The 23547-nt window shown below is 38.5% G+C and overlaps 1 protein-coding gene across 3 annotated transcripts in view; it reads left to right on the forward strand.

Annotated features, from left to right (window-relative positions):
* Positions 1-9841, forward strand: part of XKR9 (XK related 9) — a 177067-nt gene extending 167226 nt beyond the window's left edge. For all 3 annotated transcript variants that reach the window (XM_044067150.1, XM_044067151.1, XM_044067152.1), the window contains exon 3: positions 8889-9841. In XM_044067150.1, the coding sequence (XP_043923085.1) occupies positions 8889-9520 (632 nt within the window). In that variant the 3' untranslated portion in view covers positions 9521-9841. The remainder of the gene's footprint in view (positions 1-8888) is intronic.
* Positions 9842-23547: the final 13706 nt, after the last annotated feature.

The raw sequence follows: 23547 nt of genomic DNA on the forward strand, positions 1-23547 counted from the left end.
CAGAAGGTTGGATTGGAAGTATGTAAGAATAGGGGCTGCATAGAGTAGGGTGGGAACTAGGAAAGCTTTTGCAAGAGATTGTCTCAAAGAAACTGTGAGGAATTTCTTGTGCCTGTATAACAGGCCAAGCTTTTAATGAGTCTTTTTATTGGACTGCTGAGTATAGAGATTGAACTTTAGCTGGTCATCAGTGATAACTCCAATAAGTTTTGTGTGAGGTTCAGGAGAGACGACTGTGTTGTTAAGGGAGGAGACAGTAAAGGTAGCTTTATAATGTTGGAGAGATTTAGGGAGAAATAAGAGAAGTTTGGTTTTCTTAGGGTTAAGTAGCAATTGATTGGAAGTAAGCCATTTTTCAACAGAGTAGAGACTCTTGGGTGAGAGTGTGAAGGTGGGAGATATTGTCAGAGCAGGAGATGATAGTGGAATCATCAGCATATTGAATCAATGAAGAGAATGGAGAGGATGAGTGGAGGTCATTGATAAAGATGTTAAATAACAGTGGTCCAAGGATGGATCCCTGAGGTACCCCTGTTTGTACAGGTAAGAAGGGAGAAAAGTTGGAGTGCCATTTAACAGCTTGGAATCTATTGGAAAGATAGCTGGTCATCCAAGAAAGTGCAGAGTGGGAGAGATTTAAGGTAGTTAGTTTGGATAGAAGTAATTTGTGGGAAACAGTGTCGAAGGTGGTGGTCTCTTAGGGTATTGAGTAGGGTGGAGGGGTTATAATAGAGGAAAGGATTGGAGGTGAGGACCCAGTCATGAGTAGAGCTAATGTTGGAGTGTTTATTTAGATGACTGGGAGTAGAGATTAGCTGGGAGAAGCCATAGAGGTTAATGTAGTTATTTGGGGAGTCAGTGTGTAGGGCATTCCAGTCAATGTTAATGTCACCTAGGATTACAGTTTCATAGGAGATTGTCTGGGAGATCCATGAGAGAACGAGTTCCAGAATAGAGATGTTGTTTCCAGGTGGGATATAAATGGAACCAGTAGCTAATTTCTTGTGATTGTTCGATTTACAATTGACAATGAGAACTTCGGCAAGGTGGAAATCTGGAGGATAGTTCATTAGAGTATGAAAGGAGAGCTGGTTAGAATAGAGAATAGCAACATTGCCACCTTTTTTCATTTGTCTGTCTTGCTGGAAGACATTATAGCCTGGAGGAAGAAATTCAGAGTCAGATATGTGAAGCTTAAGCCAGGTTTCAGAGAGATTAAGAATATCTGGGGTGTATATGGAAATCCATGCATGAAGAGGGGAGATTTTATTCATGATGCTTTGACTGTTCATAGATAGAATAGATAAGTTGTTGCTGGATGTGGATTTAAGAGTTTGAGAGATTATACTGGGGGTAGAGGTTAGAAGGTGAGAGGGGGGAGTAGACAGAGAAGAGATGAGGTCAGGTCCAGGTTGATGAAGGATCAACAATAAAACATGAACAAATGCGAGTAAAACTTTAAGGAATATTTTAAAAGACATGAACTAATTCTGAAAATAGCGTTGACATCTAATAAACTTCAAGCTATACACCAATTTGCTCTTCCTGCCCTAACTTACAGTTGTGGAGTGATTGACTGACCCCAAAAGGTGTTGGATAGATTAGATAGGAAAACAAGAAGCATGCTTCATGCTCATCAAATGATTTATAAAAATCATTGCATATGAAGATTATATATTCCCTGTTCCGAAGGAGGTATGGGCCTCCTTGAAATTGATTACATGTATACATCTGTATTTGTGGGACTGCACACATATCTGCTGACTTCACAAGACCCAAACAAAGTGAAAGTTTTGAAACATGAGGAGAATAAATCTAAGATGACTTCCCTGCTTAGTCTAGCAGAAGTATATTGGTGTCAAGCAGGAATGGAAATCAGACCAGAAGTAGATAAAAATCAGGCAGCAACTGAATGTGCCAAAAAACAAAAGAAAGAATATAAGGTGAAGGATCAGATGAGAAGGCAAGAAATGTGGAAAATCTATAAATATAGTTGCAAGTATAGAAATCTCCTGGAAGAACCTCATGTTGATCAGGATCGAATGCAGGAATGGTTAAGGAGAGGCAAATTCAACCCAAAAGATGAAAGGTTAATATTGGTGGCCCAACACATTGGGCTACATACATGTTGGTTTACAAAGTCCATTGAGCATGTGGGAGAAACAGATGTAGGTTTTGTAAAACAGAATTGGAAACAGTCGCACAACTAGTTGCTGGTTGTGACATACTAATGGCAGAAGGATTGTATACAGAAAGGCATAGTAATGTGGCACAACTGTTGCACTGGGGATTGTGCAAACATTATGGTACTAAAGTGGCTGAAAAACACTGGAAACATGAGCCACAAAGCATCATAGAAAATGGTGAAGTCTACATCACGTGGGATCAGCCATTACCAACAGTACAAAAGATAGAGGCGAGAAAACCAGATATAGTGGTCCATGAAAAAAGACAAAAAAGTAGCATTGATCATTGAATTAAATTACTTTATAGGCTACACAATAAAATATAGTATCTTTTAATTTTCAATGCAGCTAGAGACACAGAATCTGTGCTGGGAAGTTTTCTGTAGTGTCTTTAGGATGAACTAATTACTAGTTGTGAAATGTGAAGGAATGCAATTGTTTTATGACTTCCAGCATTTGTCAAAGATCTGAGGTCCATGTATTTTTTACAAGTAGATGCTAAATGCTACCAGCTGCCATCAATGGTTGTTGTGGGCCTGGGGACTAGAAGTCTCATGACAAGAAATGATATAATTCTGCATACTATCCCAGCAGTAATATTTTAGATATTAATTTGAGAAGTCTCTTAGTGAGACAGAGCATTCTGCATTTTGTCTTGGACCTGACAACAACTGGAAGATCCATTCACCACAACTGCCTTGCTCTGATAGTAATGTTCTTGGGAACTTTCAGAAACAGTCAGGAATATAGTAAGCTTAGTTTTGATATTTTTCTCTGTTTATTTGAGACTGTCCTGCAATGTTGTTTAAATAGTTCCTGTGGTTTTGAACTCTGATGTCACTGCAAATATATATTTAGTATTGTCTTGTTCTTTTATTATTTATTATTAAATATATTTAAACATTTAATTGTGGCTGATTTGTGTAGAGATATTTCAGTTTTGAGAGTACTTGCATATTTATTTGGTGACACTGTGTGGGCCACAACTGATAGCCTTGCTCTTGGTCAAAATACCATTTGTATTAATATTGATATTACACAGTAAGATTGGACACCTTTTATTAAGGGCTTTAAAATAGCTGATAAGGAGTGACTGGTGGCAGTAGAAACTACCTTATAGTCTGGGCAGAAGGGGGCATAACTAGAAAACCAATGCCAGCTTTTTCCGTGTGTGTGTGTGTGTGTGTGTGTGTGTGTGTGTGTGTGTGTGTGTGTGTGTCAGCTACTTGGGCAGGGACACGAAACACTGGTTGGACAGAGAATGTGCTGGAGATCTTGGCTTGGTCACTCAGCTGAGGTGTCAACTCTATGGCTGTGCCAGTGGGGGGTTTTATTGGGGATCTGAAGTAAGAGTGTGAAACCAGCTCAGGACTGACTGTGGTCTCTGTGTGTTCTTAAGGGAATCTGCACTTGATGCAAAGAGCTGCATCTGGAAATACTGTGTGTGTACTTGTCATCCTGCCAGTGTACAACCCCCACTGTTGTCAGTTGTGAGGATTGAGGCTCCTTGACTACTGGTTCAGTGGTGGGTCATCACAGAAACAATACTAATTCCATGAACGTTAATTGTACTTTGACTTAGGAATGAGGTCCATTCCCATCATGGTATTATAAACCCAAAAGCCTTGGAGAAATTAAAAAAGACGGAAGTGTACCATGTGTGTGATTTAGTCATACAACCACAGTGATTAACTGGCAAAAAAAAGCAGGATCAGAATATGAGTACGGTTCAAAAGTAATACAAAACTCCTCTTCAAGTGGGCAAAACATAGCTAGTCAGGTGACATAGAGGAATAAAGCCCTGACTGTGACCCATGCAACCCAGGTTCATTTAGCGTCTTGGGCGACTGATGGAGCAGCAGGAAAAGATGGGTGTCTTCATCCCTTATGGAGACTGGGGACATCAGCAGAAGTAGAGTGTTCAGGGGGGCTAAGCTGCCATGGAGGCAGGGTGATATGCTGCTTATCCCCTTCAGGGATGTATCATGTTGCCACAAGGGGAGGGGCTACAATGCAGGCAAATAAGTCCCCCCCCCGATGGAAGCACAGACATGCTGAGCTCCGTTGCTTATGATCCATTACTGGCCAAAGCAGATTACCGGAATAAGTCTGAGAGGGGCATGGAGGAACTGGTAGAGCCCATGCAGATGAGGCGCAAGGGCCAGATCAGTAACAGTGAAGGAAGGGTGGGGGGAAGAAATGCCAAAAAAGTGAGCAAAACATGAAAGATAGGGAGATGTAGGTGTTGGGGTTTTGAAAAAGGGAAAGACTGCTACAATTATATGTGACAGACTTCTGTGAAAGAAACTGTATAACAGAATGGGAAGACTCCTTTAGAAAGCAGGTGCTAAGAGACTGAAGATTTATAGGCATTTAGTATGGCATAGTTATATGATAAAGTGAATAATATGAAGAGGCATAGGCTAGTGTTGTTTACATAGATGAATAGGAAGCAAAAAAAGTAAAAAAAATAGAGGTAGGTCAATATGAAATGTGTGAAATGAAAAGAATTAACATAAAAGTGTACCGAGTGAGGGGGGCATCATATTCATTTAATTAATTTGTACTAGAGGAAAGAGAATTGTATGTTTTTTTTATTTGTTAAATGACTGAAGCAGTGATGTGAACATTCTTAATGTTACATTAACATGTTTAATGTATAGTATGTTTATGGGTGCAAAGGTTTAAAATGTGCCGTAAAAAAGAAAAACTGGCAGACAAAACAAATGCTTTTCAAAGCTGGTGCAAGAAATTTCTTCAGGGGTTACTGCAAAATCATGGTGTCTGACTTTTGGATTTCAGGTATATGGCTTTTTAATGTTCATGACTTTTTCTTTCACCTTTTTACCTGTAAATGTGCCATATTTCCACCCACTAGCTGTTTTACCCTTTTTTATGATATCTTTAGTACAGCTTAAGCATATTATTTAGCTATACTTTGGAAATAATGGAGCATAAATGGAAACCTGGTATATATACCATTAGGATGATTGCAAAACAGGGTGTTTGTTTCAGTACCTCTGCATCATAAATTTTGTGTTACATTTTGCTGGAGATTTAAGGTGTTACATAGTGAAGACTTCAGCTTTGCCATGCATTTTATGTAGTACTTATTAAGTGGTTACTAAGTGATTTGCTTGTGTAACCTTTTTAACCTTTGGATTGTTATTTTGGATATTTTGCAGTCATCCTGATATATTGGTCACCAGGCTTTTTTGTTAGCTCTGTATTTCTGAAGTATGGCTCAACAATCCACTTGTGCTTCACTTACAAACTCAGAAAAAAAGGTGAAACATGGCATGTCTAGAGCTAGTAGGGTTTGGCTTTATTGGACCAAAAGTAAAAAAGTCATGGACATTCAGAAACCATATAGCTAAAAGACTGGTTAAGTCCTTAAGAGGTCATTTGTATATATCCCATGGGACTCTGCTACAGGAGGTTTAAGGTATTACAAAGTGAATAGTTTGGCTTTGTTGGGTCTTTCTTGTTTTTGCTAAATGGTTTATGTGTGTGACATTTTTACACTTTGGTTTGGATGTTATTTTGTATATTTTGCAGTCACCTTAATGTTATGTACAAAACACTTGTTTTTAAGCTGTGTGTTTCTAAAGGATGGCCAAGTAATCCCCTTATGTTATACTGCTAAGCTCAGAAAAAGGGTGAAATGTGGCATATTTACAATTAGTGAAGTTTGACTTTTTGTTGTATGAGAGGTTGACACTTAATATCTAGGCTGCACATTTCACATGCTTTTTCATTGGTTAAATTGTCCCTTGAGCAATACTTAAATACACAGTGAATTTCTGAGTCTTTGTCATTTCTAAAAAGGTTTCAAGCCTGCATAAACTAAAGCATGTTGGTTGAGGAAAGTAATCCTATATTTGTTTTTGCCTGTGACTTGCTGATAGAGTTGCTTTCTGTTTTTCCTACTTCATTTTGTTTACTGTTGTAAGAAATCTGCTTGGCCTTGTGGTTTTGCTCTATGTGAGAGGTATTTCACTCGCCTAACCACCAACAATTGGGACGACTTGAGATTACTATGGCTAGGCTTGTAAGGGCTCTAGGGCCGTTAGCCTAATAACTTTCTATGAACCTGTGAACGTATGAATCACACTGTAAAAACAAAAAAGTGAAAAGGTGAACTTTCAAGAAGCCATGTAACTGAAGCACTGATATGGCCTTAAGGGGTTATTTGCATATATCCCATGGGCCTCCACTACAAGAAGTTTAAGGTATTACACAGTGAAGACTGCAGCGTTGCTCGGTCTTTTTTTGTTACCAAGTGGCTTGCACGTGTAGTTTGTTTTTTTTTTTATTTATTTTTTTTTTTGCAGTTACTCTAATGTTATGGACATTAAGCTTGCTTTTAATGATCAAGCTCAAAACTCTGATTTACCTGCTTAATCCAGAAGATAGTAGGACTGCTAGTCAACATCTGTCTGCTGTTTTCCAAATTTGGTTTTAAACAAAAGCATGTTTACTAAATAAAATACAAATAAAATGACAATTTGTATATATACTTATACATGCTGTATAAGTATATATACAGCATGTATAAGTATATATACTTATATATGCTGTATTTACTTCCATGCCCTTGGTCTGTTAAGTCATCACATCTGGTAGTGTGATGATGTGATTCTGTGGCCATATGTAGTCAGAAGTACGCCAACAGTGGTATGGAGAACAAAAAAGAAAAGAAAAGAAATAAAAAGCAAAGTCACAAAACTAGCATACCAACAAAGGTGGTGTTTTATAAATAATGCAATTATTTATTAAATATTCATTGGTAAAGTACTCATTCTGTGATATTGCTTTTTATTTCATATTTTTTTGTTGTGCATATCACTGCAATATATTTCAGAAACCAAGACTGGAAGCATTCTGCACCCTGAGCAACATTACCCTTCAAAGCTGTGAGCCTGGAAGGGCATAATCATGACTCAAGATACAGAACGTTTGTAATTTTTTTTCAAATAAAATTATTGTTTTATTTGAAAATAAGAGCACAAAAGCCACTGCATATCAATGGCTGTTTAGATAAGACAGAAACAGAATGTGGGTGCGGCATTCCATTTTGTGCTTTTGAACATCTTGAGCTGTGTTTTCTATGAATGGTCAAACAATCCACCTATGCTTTAATTTTAATCTCAGAAAAAGAGTGAAACGTGACATATCTGTAGCTAGTGGAGCTTGGCTTTATCGGACTGAATGCACTTAGTAAAGACTTACAAAAATTTAATGTAAAAAGTCCCTGGCGTTTAGAAGCCATAATAGCATAAGGTATGTCCTTAAGGGATCATTTGCTTGCATTCTGTGGTCCCCTCTACAGGAGGTTTGAGGTATTACACAGTGAAGACAAGTTTTGCTGTGTCTTTCTTGCAATTTTAAGAAGGTCACATTTCATGTAGTGGATTTTGCATCTCCTAGTATTAAAGGTGGAGACGGAGAAAGCAATTTAGAATATTTGGTTTATAAATGACAAGATTTTAATTAATGCGTGTTCTCTACCAGGTTTGCTCAACAGTGCACATTTCAAATGCTACTTAAAAAGCCCATTAAGTAGAACTGCTAGTGAGCATTTTTTATCATTTTTTATTTAAATATCTTTAAAATTATTTTTTATAAGTACAGTGTTATTGTGATGATGTGCATGACAGTTTTTTGTTAAGACTAGTAGGGCAAACAAGTATTTATCACATGAACTTGTGCTTTTATTGATTAATTATTACATGATTAGATGGTTCAGATTTTATTTGCTGAATTTTTTATTTATTCTGGTGAAGTCTGTTAGTACTTGTGTTGTTGTTGTTGTGTCTTTTGGCTTTTCCCGGTTAGGGGTTGCCACAGCTTAACTCCGGTCCGTTAATGATTGGCAGTTGATTTTTACGTACCGAGTTGCCAGCCCTGACGCACAACCTTCAACGAAGGAACGCCCATTCACGCATGTCTCCACGCAGAAGATGCTCTAGCTGAGAGTCGAACCGGACAGCGTCTTACTGTGAGATGACAATGCTACTGCAGCACCACCACCACGGATCTGTTAGTACTTGTGTATGAGACGAAAATGCTTACTCAGACTCAGTCAAATAAAGAAATAGTTTGTTACTGTCTTCCTGTAGATATTTGTTTCCAAGAAGATATCATCAAAGATTTTGTTGGTTTGTGGGTGTGATGTGTTCCTTTTTGTGTACATTATTTTCTGGCAATATTATAAGCTTTTATTATATTATCTTGGCATTACTGTTAAACTCAGAAAAATAAAAAGGAAACAAAACTGCCAAGATGAATGATTTCATAATACAGTGCATGTTCAGTTTTCATCTGAAAATCCATTGCTCTTTATATTAAAAGGAGAACCATGAAGTTTAATAAACTTTGTAGTACATGTGTGTGCGTGTGAGTGTGTTTTGTGGGGGATGGTGGAGGCAGTATAGCCTTTCTTCTGTACAGAAAATAGATTAATTTACTGGGAAATGGTTTACTTTTTGTTTACTTAATGTGTGGATTTTTGGTCAAACAGGTCCTAGATGTTAAATGAGTAGATGCTGATTAAAATGTAATTTAATTCTGGAAATGTCAATCACTTATTGTACTTGAAATCACGCGTTGAAAATTAGAATTAAATTCTAATTCTAAATGTATTACTATATTGGCTGACATCTGACTGTGTTATCTGATTCTGTTTTCCTTATATTTTAGATGCAGCAATTGTAACATCGTTTTGTAGCATTTCCTGGTCAACTATGGACTACCATCAGTCATTAAGAAAATCTTTACCTGATAAGAAACGGATACTGTGGGGGTTCCCAGCATGTAGTTATCTTCTGTACAAACTATTCACAATAAGCTCCTGGATTCTAAGTCTGACTCTGCTGGCAGATGTTGTACTCTGGGCTACACCAATTCTTATGGCTATTCTCTGGATCCTAGGCACAGTCTGGGCTTGCCTACAGTATACTACATTTTGCACTTCAAAATTGCTGGAGTACTTTTATAGGATGGTGGTTGGCATAATCCTCATTTTTACATTTTTTAATATAAAAGGACAGAAAACTAAAAAACATATTTCTGTTTACTATTTATTCCGAATGTTGGGAACCACAACAATTCTTTGTTTATACTGGTATACAAAACCATTGTGTAGTGAAAGTGCATACTTCCCTGCAGTTAGCGTAACAGTAGTCCTTACTCTAGGATTAGGGATAATATGTCTCATTTTGTATTATGGATTTTTGCATCCAAACGTAACTGACAGAGAACAACCTTTTGACGTGGTAGATGGACTGCTTGATAAAAAGAAATCTAGAAGAGAACATTTCTTACAGTATTAAAATATTAAAGAGTATGTGTACAGTACATGTTCTTTTATAGTCCATCTAGTTCTTTAGTATGCAGTTACGTACAGTTTTAATAGCCAGCATGTCCAACAAAGGATTTTAAGCCTTGGTGAACACTGGTACAAAACTGCAAGCGTGCAACCGAAGAATGTGGTTCCACAAATATTTTCTGGAGTGGGAGCAGCTGAATTGACATAGTTGATGACTTTTGCTTGCTTGTTGTTATGATGCTGATTTAACAGTTTAAATAACTCAAGACCGAAAACGTTTGTTCAGCATTATAGTGCTTTTTCCTGCCTTGCACCAAGGCCACAATACTGTGTATCTTTTTAAACATTAGTACATTCCCCAGACATACGTTTGTGTAATATTGCATAATCAGCTAGTCTTTTCTTCAGAGATGTCTATATTTTCTTCAGTAGTATGTTGATGGGATATTCCATTGTTTTGTGTCTTTCGGCTTATCCCAGTTAGGGGTCACCACAGCGGAACTCCGGTCCGCTAATGTTTGGTAGTGGATTTTTACCTGCCGAGTTACCAGCCCTGAAGCACAACCTTCAACGAAGGCATGCCCATTCACGCATGCCGCCACACAGAAGACGCTCTAGCTGAGAATCGAATGGGACAATGTCTTGCTGTGAGGCGACAATGCTACCGCAGCACCACCTCCAGGACAAATTCATATTGGAGCAAACCATGAATGGAAAGTTCTGTTTCATTCACAGATGCTCTTCTACTGGAAAGAATTATTGTATTTTGGAAATAATAGCTAGGTATGCTAGGTGAGGTGACTTAACTAGTGCAAAAGTAGCATTTGTCTTGAATAAAAAAAGAGATCAAAAAGGCAGTGACAAAGAAGATCCCCTGTCTGCTGGCTCTGCTACTGATACTCTTTAAGAAGACTACATATAGGAAATAGCATGGCTAGCTGGAAAAACTGAATGAAAAATATCACTGGCCAATGACTGGGGGCAAAATTGTCCCAGGCTGTGTAAACCTCACTGTAGAGCCATTTGTACTGAAGGAAACAGTGACTTTTCAAGTTATTATTTCCTCTGAAAAGGAGAAATCACGGAGTCAAATCCCTTGCGACAGTCACAAAGCTGAAAATTGTTACTAAATGGTAAATAACTGTTTGCCTGCTTTCACTGTTCTTTCTTTGCCAGTATGCTCACCAACACTGTACCCATTACAGCTTGCCATTGAGTGGCATTTTGCTGAATCTCAGTGAACTACACAGATACACCTACAAATGACACATATGTCAATCCCATTAATGCCAGAAAGAAGCAGATCACCAGTTAGAGATTATCTAAAGCATATTTAGAGGACTTCCACATTAACATCTTAGCTTTTGCCACTTCTTCTTCCATCAAAAGGAAGCAATCACCTTCTTCTTCTTCTTCCCTAGCAACAGTTTCACATGGCAGAGGCTGAGTGACCTTTGCACTTGACTGCACACTGAATACTTAACATTATATGGTTCTCCTCACACTAAAACAATGGTCTTAATGATGGGCATCCTTGGTAGGGGTTCATTTTTGTATTATAACATGTTAAAGGCTAAGTATTTTCTGAATCTCACAGAAAACCTCTTCAACCTCCTGCACCACCCCAAAACATATTCTGACAGTGTGGACACATCTGTTAAGAGAGTTTATAGGCTTTTACATATTGTAGTTAAAATAGATTAACTATTTCACTCATATGGGCCAGTACCAAAATTCAATATCACAACATATAGCTGAAAGAAGGCAGGTTATGACCAATCCTTCTTTGAAAGACAAAACTTTGAAGCTAGTTTCCACTTTGGAATGGATAAGGTCAGTAATTATTAAGTGTGTTTGTGATGCACTGGATCCCTGGATGAGGTCAGCAGCTGTAGAAGTAATAATTATATAAGTAATAATTAGACTGTATATATTTTTTTTTTTGCCAGGTGCAAGCCCCATGTACAGCTGTGTGGAACCAAAATTAGGACTTGCAAGGAGTGTCCAAATAGAGGTCGGAAACCAAAATTCCTTCTTGAAAGGATCTTTTATTAAAAATCACAAAACACCAATAACGCCAAACCAATCTGTGCATTTTCGACAAAGGCACGTCTTCATCAGAAAGCGATTTTGAACAACAAACAGAACATTTAAATAGCCATTCAATTTCATGATTCAATTAATTGATCCAATGAAGTCTAACCAATAAAAATCTCTGGTACTAAAATGTCTATTCAAACTTCTTTAACATTGCTATTTACGTAAAAAGTTTATAAATACACTGAATGAAATTTTTCAAATACACAACATAATTATTCAAAATACATATGAATTAATTAAAAATTATGTCTTCCCTTTATATATATAAATAAAATAACTTTAGCAGTTATTTAAAATTATTTAAAAAATCTAGCCCTAATTCCATATTTCCGTAGCCACCTTGTGGCTAAAACCTAAAACCACAATTTAGCAGCCCTTAATTTAAGAACTGAGGAAATGGAAATCATATTTTTTATTAGTCCAACTGGATACACTGGATGTCCATGGAGGCCTGAGGAGAAAAGCTCCACTAACTACTACCACTCTACTTAACTTAAGAAAATAAAAACATATATACATAAAAAAAAACAAAAAAAAACATTTTAAAATATCTTTCAGAATGTATATATACACAGTGTACAATATCTCTTCAGGAGAGTTAGTTTAGAGATTTAGGTAGTTACAGTAGTATTACTGCATTATACTGAGAAAAAAATTAGATTCTGATAGATCGAGATGAAACCTGAAAGAGGAGAAGGAATATTACAGAGAGGTAACTCATACAAAGTAATCATTCAAACCAGGTAACTTAGTGGAATCTAAAATAATCTGCCAATACAACTCTCTATATTCAAGTTTGGCTTCCCACATGCCACCTCTTATTTCCTTTGGAATAGTTTCTAAGACAAAGAAAAGAAATGTAGCCTGGGAACAAATCAAAGTATGTCTAAAAAGGGCATTTTTGCTATTTTGTTTCTTTATTTCATACAAATGCTCATATATACGTTTTTTTAACTTTCTCTCAGTTTTTCCAACGTAGTAAGAACTGCACAGTTTACATATAGCAATGTAAACCACACCATGAGTATTACAGTTGGAGAAACTGTCACTAGTAATCTCCTTGTCCCTTACTGTAATGTAAATTCTGGTTTTATTAGCTATCTAGGGGCACTGTGAGCAGGATCCACATTTAAAAGTACCCGCTCTTTTTAAAGATGCACTAGCCTTATTCTGTGTACCAAACTCAAATAACTGTTTAAAATTTAAATCTTTCCAATAAGTAAACTTCAAAGATTTATTTTTGAATACATTTAAATCGGAAATTTCCACAAACCTATTCCATTCGTTAAAAATAACTTCCTTAATTGCAGCTGCATCCCCTGAATAATCTAAAATAAATGCATCGTCCCACTTCTTAACCTCGTTCATGTGGGTATTTGTATCTCCTGCAGCTTGAATGATTTGTCCTAAAATAGGGGCAAATCTATCTTTTCTTCCCTGGGCCACTAAATCAAACATCTCCTGTAGTAACATATCAGGGTAATCACGTCTGTTAAACATTTCTAAAACTTTACCACTTTCGATGATAAAGTCACGGTCATCGGAAGTCATTCTACTAACTCTTACTAACTGCCCCTTAACCAGATTCTTCTTCTGGGAAAAGGGGTGGCTACTCTTGAAATGTAGGTAAGAGTTGGAGAATGTTTCCTTACGGTAAATACAAGAAGAAAAGCCATCAGCTTTTTTGGAAATGAAAACGTCCAAATAAGTGAGGGTTTCTGAATTATAACTATAAGTAAAATCTAAAAAGGTGGTGGAACTTTTTAAATAATCTAAAAATTCAATAAATCTTTGATATGTGTCTGTCCAAAATATGACTATATCGTCCAGGAACCTTTTATATATACAACTGTGTGGAAGAATGTTCTCCACAGTCTTTCTGTGTAAATATACTAATCTGTGGCTGGACAGTCATGGGCAAAGAGAAGTCCCATGCAAGGGTGAACATACTTTCTACATGAACTGTGATCTTGCAGGCAAATTGCTGAAAGAAATATCGAGCTCAGAGAAGAAAAGTAGGCAAGTTGGATTGTGGTACAGCTTCCCATCAATGAGTAAGCACTTGAACAGATGTAGGACACCAAAGATAATCATTGGTTATATATATATTTTAGATGGTAATCCATCCATTCACAACTCCTTTTTCCCATTAGTGCACATGGGGTCAGGATGTCACTTCAACAGTGACAATCATCTAGAGCCAAGGTTTACACTTCCAAGTGGCTAAACCTGCTGCGATAGTTCATCCATACTACACACTTGCACACAAATATCTACACAAAAAGCAGAACCAGTATTATTTGTAGTAGCAGTTTATGTCCCAATAACTTAATTTTTTTTATCAACAAGAATAAAATTGCACCTGAAATCCATGCAGTAATTAATGAAGAACTGAGTAATGTAAATCTAACAGTATGTCACAGATCTACAAGATTTATTTGTAGACAGAATAAAATATTCAAGATAGCATTCATGGAACAGTTGGACATAAAATGTTATTACATATTACGTATAATTTTCATTTTTTCCTACTGTAGAGGCAGAAACATACTTTAGGTTATCAGTTTTTGAAGGCAAATTTACGTACAGGTAGTACAGGTATTACATAGGCAGGACTTACTGAAATAGCAACCTTGGAAAGCAGAGTTTGGTGTTCTTTTCCTCAATGTCATATGTGCTGGGCACCTGACACTTGAGGAAATATAAACTGACGTGATGTAGAGAAGCCTTTCTATAAGCCAAGTTGGTTTACTTGATTTGATTTACTTTGATCCTGTTGCAAAGGAATCCTTAAGGCTGGAGGGAGGAAGTACCAAATGCCATCTAAATCATGAGAGTTATTTCTGTCCGAAAATACTTTGCCTATGAAATAAATAAGAACAATATTTATAACCTTCAGGGCATTCTAGGAAAATCTATAGGCTGTATGTAAAGCAACCAAGATGATGCAGCTCTCATGTGATATAAAAAAGTCAAAAACAACAACGAATTTCAAACCACTGAAGCTGGCTTACAACTAAAAACACTTATAAAAAGCAAAAAACAACAAACCAGTCCTACAGGAAACTTCCTCTTTAATACACAAACCAGCTTTCATCCCAAAGTATATAGAACTTTATCAAAACTGATTCAGTGTTTACCAGGTGTTTTTAAAGTAACTTCACTAAAAACATGTGACACGTACAACAATAAATCGCAACTGAACAGTTAGTAAAGAATCTTAAATGGTGAGTCTTGAATAACACTCATGCAAGATGATCAAATGAAAACATATTACATGTAAAAATATTCATTGAAATGTTGCATTTGTTGAAATAAATCAAATGTACATAATATAAATTTCAATACTGGAAATAAAAAAAATATTCACATTAACACCAGGAAATAATGTGGCATTTAATCACACCTGCCAGTCTCAAGTCAATTTAGAAGGCTAGCTGGGAGAGATGCATTCCCAAAAATCTTATGTTGACCCTGAGTACTACACAAACAATCATTTTTTTTTGTAAATGCATGAATATTAAAATTGTTTTAAGAATAGTCAATTGAACTATCATTATAATCTTGGAAAAATGGTTAAATATGGCACATGCTCATAGTGTGGATACATATATGATAGTACCAATGTTTCAGTTCATAGTTATCAAGAACACTTTCCTTTCTTGTCCTAAGAGATGTGACTGATACCAAAGTGGTAGTCTGCCATGGAAACAAAAACTAGAATGTAAAGAGGTTGTTTGGCAGTTGCGATTAAATGCCACAGTATTTCCTTGTGCTAATAGGAATATCTTTTTATTTCCAGTACTGAAATTTAGATCTATTTGTATTTGGCTTATTTCAACAGGTGTAACATTTAAAGAGGTGTATTTTTATGTGTGACATGTTTTTTTTTGTTATCTTTATTTGATATTATTTAAGACTTATAAGATTCTTTAATTGTTCAATTGTGAGTTGATTGGTTGTTGTATGTGTCATGTGCTTTTAGTGAAGTTACTTTAAAACAACCTCATAAAGTTTGAATTAATTTTGATAAAGCCCTATGTAGTTCAGAACAAAAGCACTCAATCAGTTTGTGTATCATAGAGGAAGTTTCCTGTATAACTTGTATGTTGTTTTTTGCTTTTCAAAAAAAGCCAGTTATGGTACCTTTCAGGCATTGTCTCCACACTTCCAGATTAACTGAGCAGGTCTCTTGTCATCACCCCAAGAGTCAGTTACAAGCCCATTATGTAATGTATTACTCTTAGACATTGAGTCAATATTATGTTTGTATACATTTGCTGACAACTGTAAATTAGAATAAATTGTTCCAAACCTTGATGATTTATTAAAGTGTTAAAATGCATAAAAAACTTTGAGAACTGGTGCAACATTATGACCTAAAAATAAGTTCAGAAAAATCTAGCAATATGCAGGATGCCACAGTAGTGCAATGGTTATTCTTGCTCTTTCATAGTGGTTGTTGTCTAATTTGGTTCCCAGCTGGAGTGTATTTTATGCAGTGTCTGTACATTGCTCTTTTTTCCACATGGGTTTTTCCCAAATGCTTGGGTTTCCTCCCACATATCAAATGCATGCCATAGGTGAAATAGCGTTCCTGCAAATTACCTGTAGATTAGTATGAGAATGAGTGAATGATGCATCCTGAGCTGGGCTGGTGACATATTAAGGAATAGTTCCTCAGATTTGCTTCCAGAAAGCTCTAAGATAGGCTGCAGTGTGCACATGACCTTGATTGTCACTGGATTAAGTGGATAATTGGAGCATGAATGGATATAATTTTTCCTAGGAGTTTTAGTCTGAGCAGTGGAATGTTGAATAGTATCAGTTCATATAAATTTCATCTTCAACTTCTTCAGCTTCATGTTTGCACAAGTGTTTGAGCCTAAGCACTGTACAACTTAAAACAGAAAATAAATAATTAGTAAAAAACATTAAAGTAAGCATTTCAAAGTTATTACAATGTATTACAATAAGAAGGCATTCATTAATTTAATATTAAAGGTTAAAAGAACAGCTTAAATGCAGACAAGCTCATACATGTGTGCTTTAAGTGTATTTTAAAACCACACAATGTTTGGGAATCCCACAGTCATCCAGCTAACAAATTCCAGATGCCTGAACTCTAGAAGACATCAGGTGTAGCCCCTGTAATCACTAGCAGCCCATGGGAGTCTGTACATGGAAAGTAATGACTGATACTAGGCAGCAGATCAGATCACACAGAGCCAGAGATCAAGGACTAGAGGATTGTAGATGATACGCTATCTGATATGAAGCCAGTGCAGCTCTTGCTGGCATGTAGGTACTGTAGTCATAGATGGATTGTAAAGTTCAGCATCTGTTACAAATGATCAAGCTCCAAATCTGGAAGCAGCTGATAAACAGAATTACAGTAATTCTGATAGGAGGACCCCAGGTCATGCACTTTACTGGAAAGATCAGCACCTGGTACAAGATGCTTAGTGAGAGCAGTATTCATCAGGTGAAAGTAAGAAGATTTTTGAATCTTTTGAGAACAGAACACATTGATGTTCTCTTCTAGGTGCCAGAGAAAGATGATGCTACACATTTTGTTGGTGGTTGCTTGAAGAGAAATGAGGTTTTTCTATGAGGCTGATGTAGTTAATGGCAAGACATCTTTGAGATGTTCTTCATTTTGATCACTGCAGCAGAAGCCTAAGCTATATGGAATATATCAAACACAGTATATAACAGCCGCAGCTTCCAAAGCTTCAGGGAACCTTCCACACACCTAAACTATTAGTCATCGTCAGCTGAACTGTCTAAAAATACAGGTTTGGATGCCAAGCCCTTCAGAACTTTTTGGACACTCAAGAGAACATGCCTGTGTGGGCTTTTAAGGATCAATGACTGGCTTGTGCTATTCCCTTGCTGGGCAGATAAGTTCTCTCTGGGGAGAAAAGTCCACATATTTTTCATGTTTAAATGTACTTTCCTGTTGAAGAAAGTTTTTTTAAGCTAGGGATGCCAGTCTTTATTGACTGTCATGCGACTTAGGTATACTTTTAAAGAGGAGTGAACATTTGTGCTTGACAGCTTAAAAGGTGATTTAAACATTCTGTAGCTATTTTTATCTGTGGAAAAATGTGTTTAAATTACTTTATGGGTCTGGTAAAGTGTATTAGAGTGCTTTTTAGTTTGTTTTTATTGGGAAGGAGACTTTGTACCACTTTTACAAATTTTACTAGTTTGTGCTGCTTAGTTTACCTAGGAAAGAAGCATCATTTTTGGCTTGACCATGATACAAACTACTGGTCACACACTTGGTCCTTCTTCCATCCACAAATAGACAAAATTAACTAAACAGCCTTTGCCAACACAGTAGGCTAGAAATTTGCCTCAGCCATAGGTGGATGACTGCTGTGGCCAAAGCTGCCTTCTCAGGCCACTCATCTTTTTCTTTGGATCCTACTGGTGTTGCCTGTGCAGCCATTATGGGCTGGGGGTTAGCCACATCCTCTTCAGCTGTTGTGGTACCCTCAGTGGGTGAGGGAGAGACACTTTTTCAGTGTTGGAAGAAGGACAGTGCAAGTGCCTGTACTTGGCCAGAATATTGTGCCTATCCCTGGGAAAGCTGTTGCTGCCATTAATAGCCCAAAGAAAACTTAATCCCTTTAAAAAACTAAACATGAATCTTCTCCTGCTCTAGTTTCACTGGACAGGAGTAGTTTATTAAGTCTATCTCAGGGTCTTGTACAGGCTATTGACCCTCCTTAACAGGTGCTTTCAGGTAGTAGAAAAAGGGATTCCTCTTTTCCCTAAGAGATTCAAGAAGTTGAATCTGGAGAGGAATGCGATAGGACAGATATGGGTTTTTCTCCTAAGAATTCTTATTCAAACTCTGAGGAGAGCATGTTATCTGCATATGTCTGTCAAGGATTCTCTTTTGTCTGAGAAGAATATGTCAGTGTTTTCAGTGGGAGAACACAGAGTTTTCTCAGTCCTTCAGAAAAAAGCATAACATTTTATTACCAGAACTCCCAGAACCTCTTCCATCCCCCCACCCCCAGTGCTGCCAACATTGGAGGATGTGTTTATCATAGTCTTTGGTTTCTCTGATAGCCAGCCTGCTACACCTAAGAACACAGATTGATTTTAAAAAGTTCCTCAGTCTTTCAAATGTTTACACACTCATCCCAGACCTGAGCAAGCAGCTGTTGCTTTAGTCAGTAAATCTGATTCCAAACATTTTGTTAACTCTAATCCTTTCTTTTCTGATAAGGATGGTAAAACAATTATGTTTTGGGAAAAATGTATGTCTTAGAAATGCCAGGCTTATCTGGTAACATTTATATTGACTAATTGTGAAAGTGTGAGGAATATTTTCTCTGTAGAGCCTTTCTGTCAGGAAAAATCTGCTTTGTGTGGTTTAGTTTCTTCTGTTTCTCAGGTCATAAAGTGTGTTTATGTCTCTGCAGAAACTACATCATGGGCTATTGCCACTGGTAATGTGTTTAGGAGGTGCAGAATAACAGATATGTTGTACCTTTAAGAAGCATTTCTAACACCTGAACCTGCAGTATAAATAGCACGCATGTGCTATCTTCAGTGCCATTTAGTGAGTACAGCCAGAGTGTGAATATATATGCATGAAACAACATGTTGTGTTTGTATATAATAAAGCTGCTTGTACAGAACCCACATGGATGTCCTTCATGGATGCATCTGCAGTCATAACAAGTGGGTTGTCCTGTCGTCAGGCAGCCCTGCAGTCGGCCGGATTCCAAAGTCCGGTCCGCTTCGCTGATGTCGCACTCCACCCGACGTCATCTCTGTTGGTATTCGGGTATAAAGCATCAGCCGCGCCATTTTCCTCAGTCTTTCTTGCCGCTCAAGCAGAAGCTGAAGTGCCGGTCGGTCGGATCCAGAGATTACTTCTACGAATACTACTTCAAAGACTTCTAAAGCTAGGTACCACGTTCGGGACTCTTTCTTGCCTCAGCCGATGTCAGAAAAAGTTAACAATTGTTTAACCTGTGGGAAACAAATACCTCATAAAGATTTCCACTCTTACTGTCTGCCTTGTTTAGGCCCAGCCCACGACGTAGCAGCCTGTTCGGCCTGTGCCTCTTTCAACCAACGCTTAGGCGCCGGTCGGAGTTTGCAGAACAGTTTTTCGGTATTGATTTTGCGTACATTATGCCGGACCCCCGACTCACCCAATCTTCAAGATAAAGACCGACATCATGGGTCCGCGGTTTCGGCGAAACCACGGTAAAGCAAATCATGAGTGTCTCGGTTTCGGCGAAACCGAAAACTGATCAAAGTACAGCTGAACCTATTCTTACAACTGAGGCCCCTGCTACAACTCTTGAATCGACCTCAGAAATTTTACCCACTACGGTGGTTGACTTATCAGACACCATCCCCTTGGATGTCTCTACCCCAGCACGTGGTGCTGCTAGGCCTCCAGCAGCCATGTCCATTAAGGCCTTTGCCAGGGCTAAAGCAGCCAAGACTACTAAATCAGTGCCTGTTAAACCCCCACATCCAGGCCCTCTTCTAGTTCTCAAATGCTTTGGCAGAAGATTTAATTTCTTTAATTACAGGATCTCAATCTCACCCAGACAGGGCCTCTCAGCCCCCAGACAAGAGACCTAGGGCAGAGCCCCCTGAGCCAGTGTCTTCTGATGATTCTGATAATGAATCAGACATAACTGACCAGCCAGAGGCTCCCTTCTCCAATTTTGAAGATTCTGATGCTGAAGAATCCATTCCAGCTGCTTCCCCACCAGAAGAATTCTCCTTTGGGGAAACCTTGCATGCCATGCGAGAACAGTTCCAATGGCAGCAACAGGATTTTTCAGAGTCCAGAAAAAGACTTAGGACCTTTCTGCACCTCCCACAGCACAGGCCCTTAGCTATTCCAGACTATTCCTAGTTCCAAGAAAGGAAAAAAGTTGGAGACCAATTCTCGACCTGTCCACCTTAAATACATACATCATTGTCCCAAAATTCAAAATGCTGACCCTACAGCAACTTCTTCCCATGCTGGGCAAGGAGTCTTGGCTGGTAACTCTAGATCTCAAGGAGGCATACCTGCACGTCCCCATTCGACCAATCTGCAGAAGATACCTCAGATTTCTTGCAGGATCAGAGCACTATCAATTCTCAGCATTGCCCTTTGGCTTATCTACTGCGCCCAGAGTATTCACAAAATGCCTGGCATCAGTAATCGGCCATTGCAGACTACAGGGAATTCAAATTTACCCATACCTGGACGACTGCCTGCTACAAGGGGACAACAAAAGCAAGCTGACAACAGATTTACAAAGGGTCATTTACTTGCTACAAGGACTGGGATACACAGTCAATTTACAAAAGTCAAGGCTGATACCATCCCAAACAAGGACATTCTTGGGGAATTGGACACAGTACAACAAATGGCATTCCTGACTACAGAAAACAAAAAGAACTTCCTCTTTACTTGGCACTAACAAAACTGAACAAGTTAACAGCAAGAAAATTTCTGCAGGCCTTGGGCTTCATGGCATCATGCATAATCTTGGTCCCATTTGCCAGACTACATATGAGGAAACTACAGTGGTACCTAAAGAATTTATGGTCCCAACACAGACACAGTCTAGAAACAGAAATCCCACTAATTCCATGCTTAAAACAGGAGTTCCTATGGTGGGCTCAGGCATGCCAGTCAAACCCAGGCCTACCCTTTCGCAGATGTCAAGCAAGCCAGACCATCACAACAGACGCTTCAGACCTAGGATGGGGGGCCCACATGCTGGACAAATGCGTGCAAGGATTGTGGACACAGGATCAACTTCACCTGCACATCAATCTAAGAGAAATGCTGGCAGTAAAACTGGCAATCCAAAAGTTCAAACCATTCCTCAAGGAGGGCCAGTTGATGATAAGGACAGACAACACCACAGTCATGTGGTACATCAACAAACAGGGAGGCACTCATTCATACCCCCTATGCAGAATGACCTTGAGCTGTGGACCCTGGCACTCAGCTACAACATTCAGTTACAGGCAATATTTGTACCGGGAAAGACAATACTCTAGCAGACATATTAAGCAGAACCACTCGGGATGCCCACGAATGGAAGCTGCACACGGACATCTTCAAGACCATCTCAAAGAAATGGGGAATGCCACAGATAGACCTATTCGCATCACCTCTCAATCACCAGCTCAAAAATTCTGCACAAGGACATTCCACCCACTAGCATGGAAAGTGGACTCACTCTCCTTCAACTGGAAAGGCCTAACAGCATATGCATTCCCACCTCTTCCTTTGATACACAAGGTACTACTAAAAATCAAGGAAGAACGTCCAAGGATAATCCTGATAGCCCCAAACTGGCCAAGACAACACTGGTACCCACTACTGAAGAGCATGTCTCGCAACAATATGTATAATACCCTGATGCCTTTGATGTTAACTCAGAACAACTACAGCATCATACATCCAAACCTAAAAACGCTGCAACTGACTGCATGGAACATCACATAGCAGCAGCTAATCCAGAACTTTCCCAAAGAGTTAAAGACATTATTCTGGAAGCACGAGACCTTCAACAAGAAGGAACTATGCTGGAAAATGGAAAAGGTTTGTCATTTGGAGTACCCGAAGAGGAAAAGATGTGTCAAACATAGATATGCCTAACATTCTGGAGTATCTGGCGAACTTCTTCATTCAGGCCTGTCCTACTCCTCCATCAAGATACATGCATCAGCTATTTCAGCAGAATACAGCTTTGATCCACCTGTTTTTCACCCTTTGCTCAGGCAGTTCCTCAGAGGAATCAAGAATGTAAAACCTCCAAGGAAACCACCATTACCAGCTTGGGATTTAAACTTTGTGCTAGAAAAGTTGACACTATCACCCTTTGAACCAGCAGCAACAGCAGACCTACAACACCTGTCATGGAAAACTGCTTTCCTACTGGCAATTACTTCAGCAAGGAGGGTTTCAGAACTACAGGCCTTAATGGCAGTGCAACCCTTCCTAATCTTCCACCAAGATAGAGTGTCCATGAGGACTAATCCTACATTTATGCCAAAGGTGGTATCCAGAGTATCTTTAAACCAGGCAATCCACCTACCTACCTTCTTTCCCAACCCACAAAACAGAGGGAAAGAATACTGCATACCTTGGATGTACATAGACAGCTACGCTACTACTTGGACAGAACAAAAATAGCAGAAAGACTGACCAACTTTTGTAGCCTATGCAACAGGAAGGGAAGGAAAAGCTATTTCCAAACAGACAATCTCCAAATGGATAGGAAATTGCATACGATACTGTTACTCCTTCCATGGAAAACCAATTCCACAGAACATAAGACCTCATTCTACAAGGGCAACCGCCACTACCACAGCCTTCTTACGAGGAGTGGCAACCAAAGACATTATTGAGGCGGCTACTTGGACCTCCGTGCATACATTTGCCAAGCATTATAATTTGCCTCTATATTCCAGATCCCGAGCAGGGTTTGTCACTGCTGTACTGCAAGGGATCCTAAACACACCATAATCTACTTTTATCCTCCTCCCCTAGTTGGCTATGGTATTCTACCCATTATGACTGCAGATGCATCCATGAAGGACATAGTACAGTTTTGTACCTACCATAAATGTAGATGTCCGAACTGGATAGCATCTGCAGTCCTCCTCCTTCCCTCTGTGGTACTCCTAGGGTGTTTACCCTCCTAATAGCTAGCTGTTGGGGAGTCTTTATGGTGTATTTGTTTGTATATATGTACATATATGCTTATTGTTGTGTTTACCTCTATCTATTTGGAAACATTGGCATCTATCCAAATTTTAGCCTACAAGAGGGCTACTGGCATCTGGGGCAAGAAACACTGAGGAAAATGGCGTCGGCTGATGCTTTTATACCCGAATACCAACAGAGATGACGTCGGGTGGAGTGCGACATCA

This window comes from Protopterus annectens, chromosome 3.part1, assembly GCF_019279795.1.
Source record: "Protopterus annectens isolate FY-2018-M chromosome 3.part1, PAN1.0, whole genome shotgun sequence".
In the NCBI taxonomy this organism is placed as follows: domain Eukaryota; kingdom Metazoa; phylum Chordata; order Ceratodontiformes; family Protopteridae; genus Protopterus; species Protopterus annectens.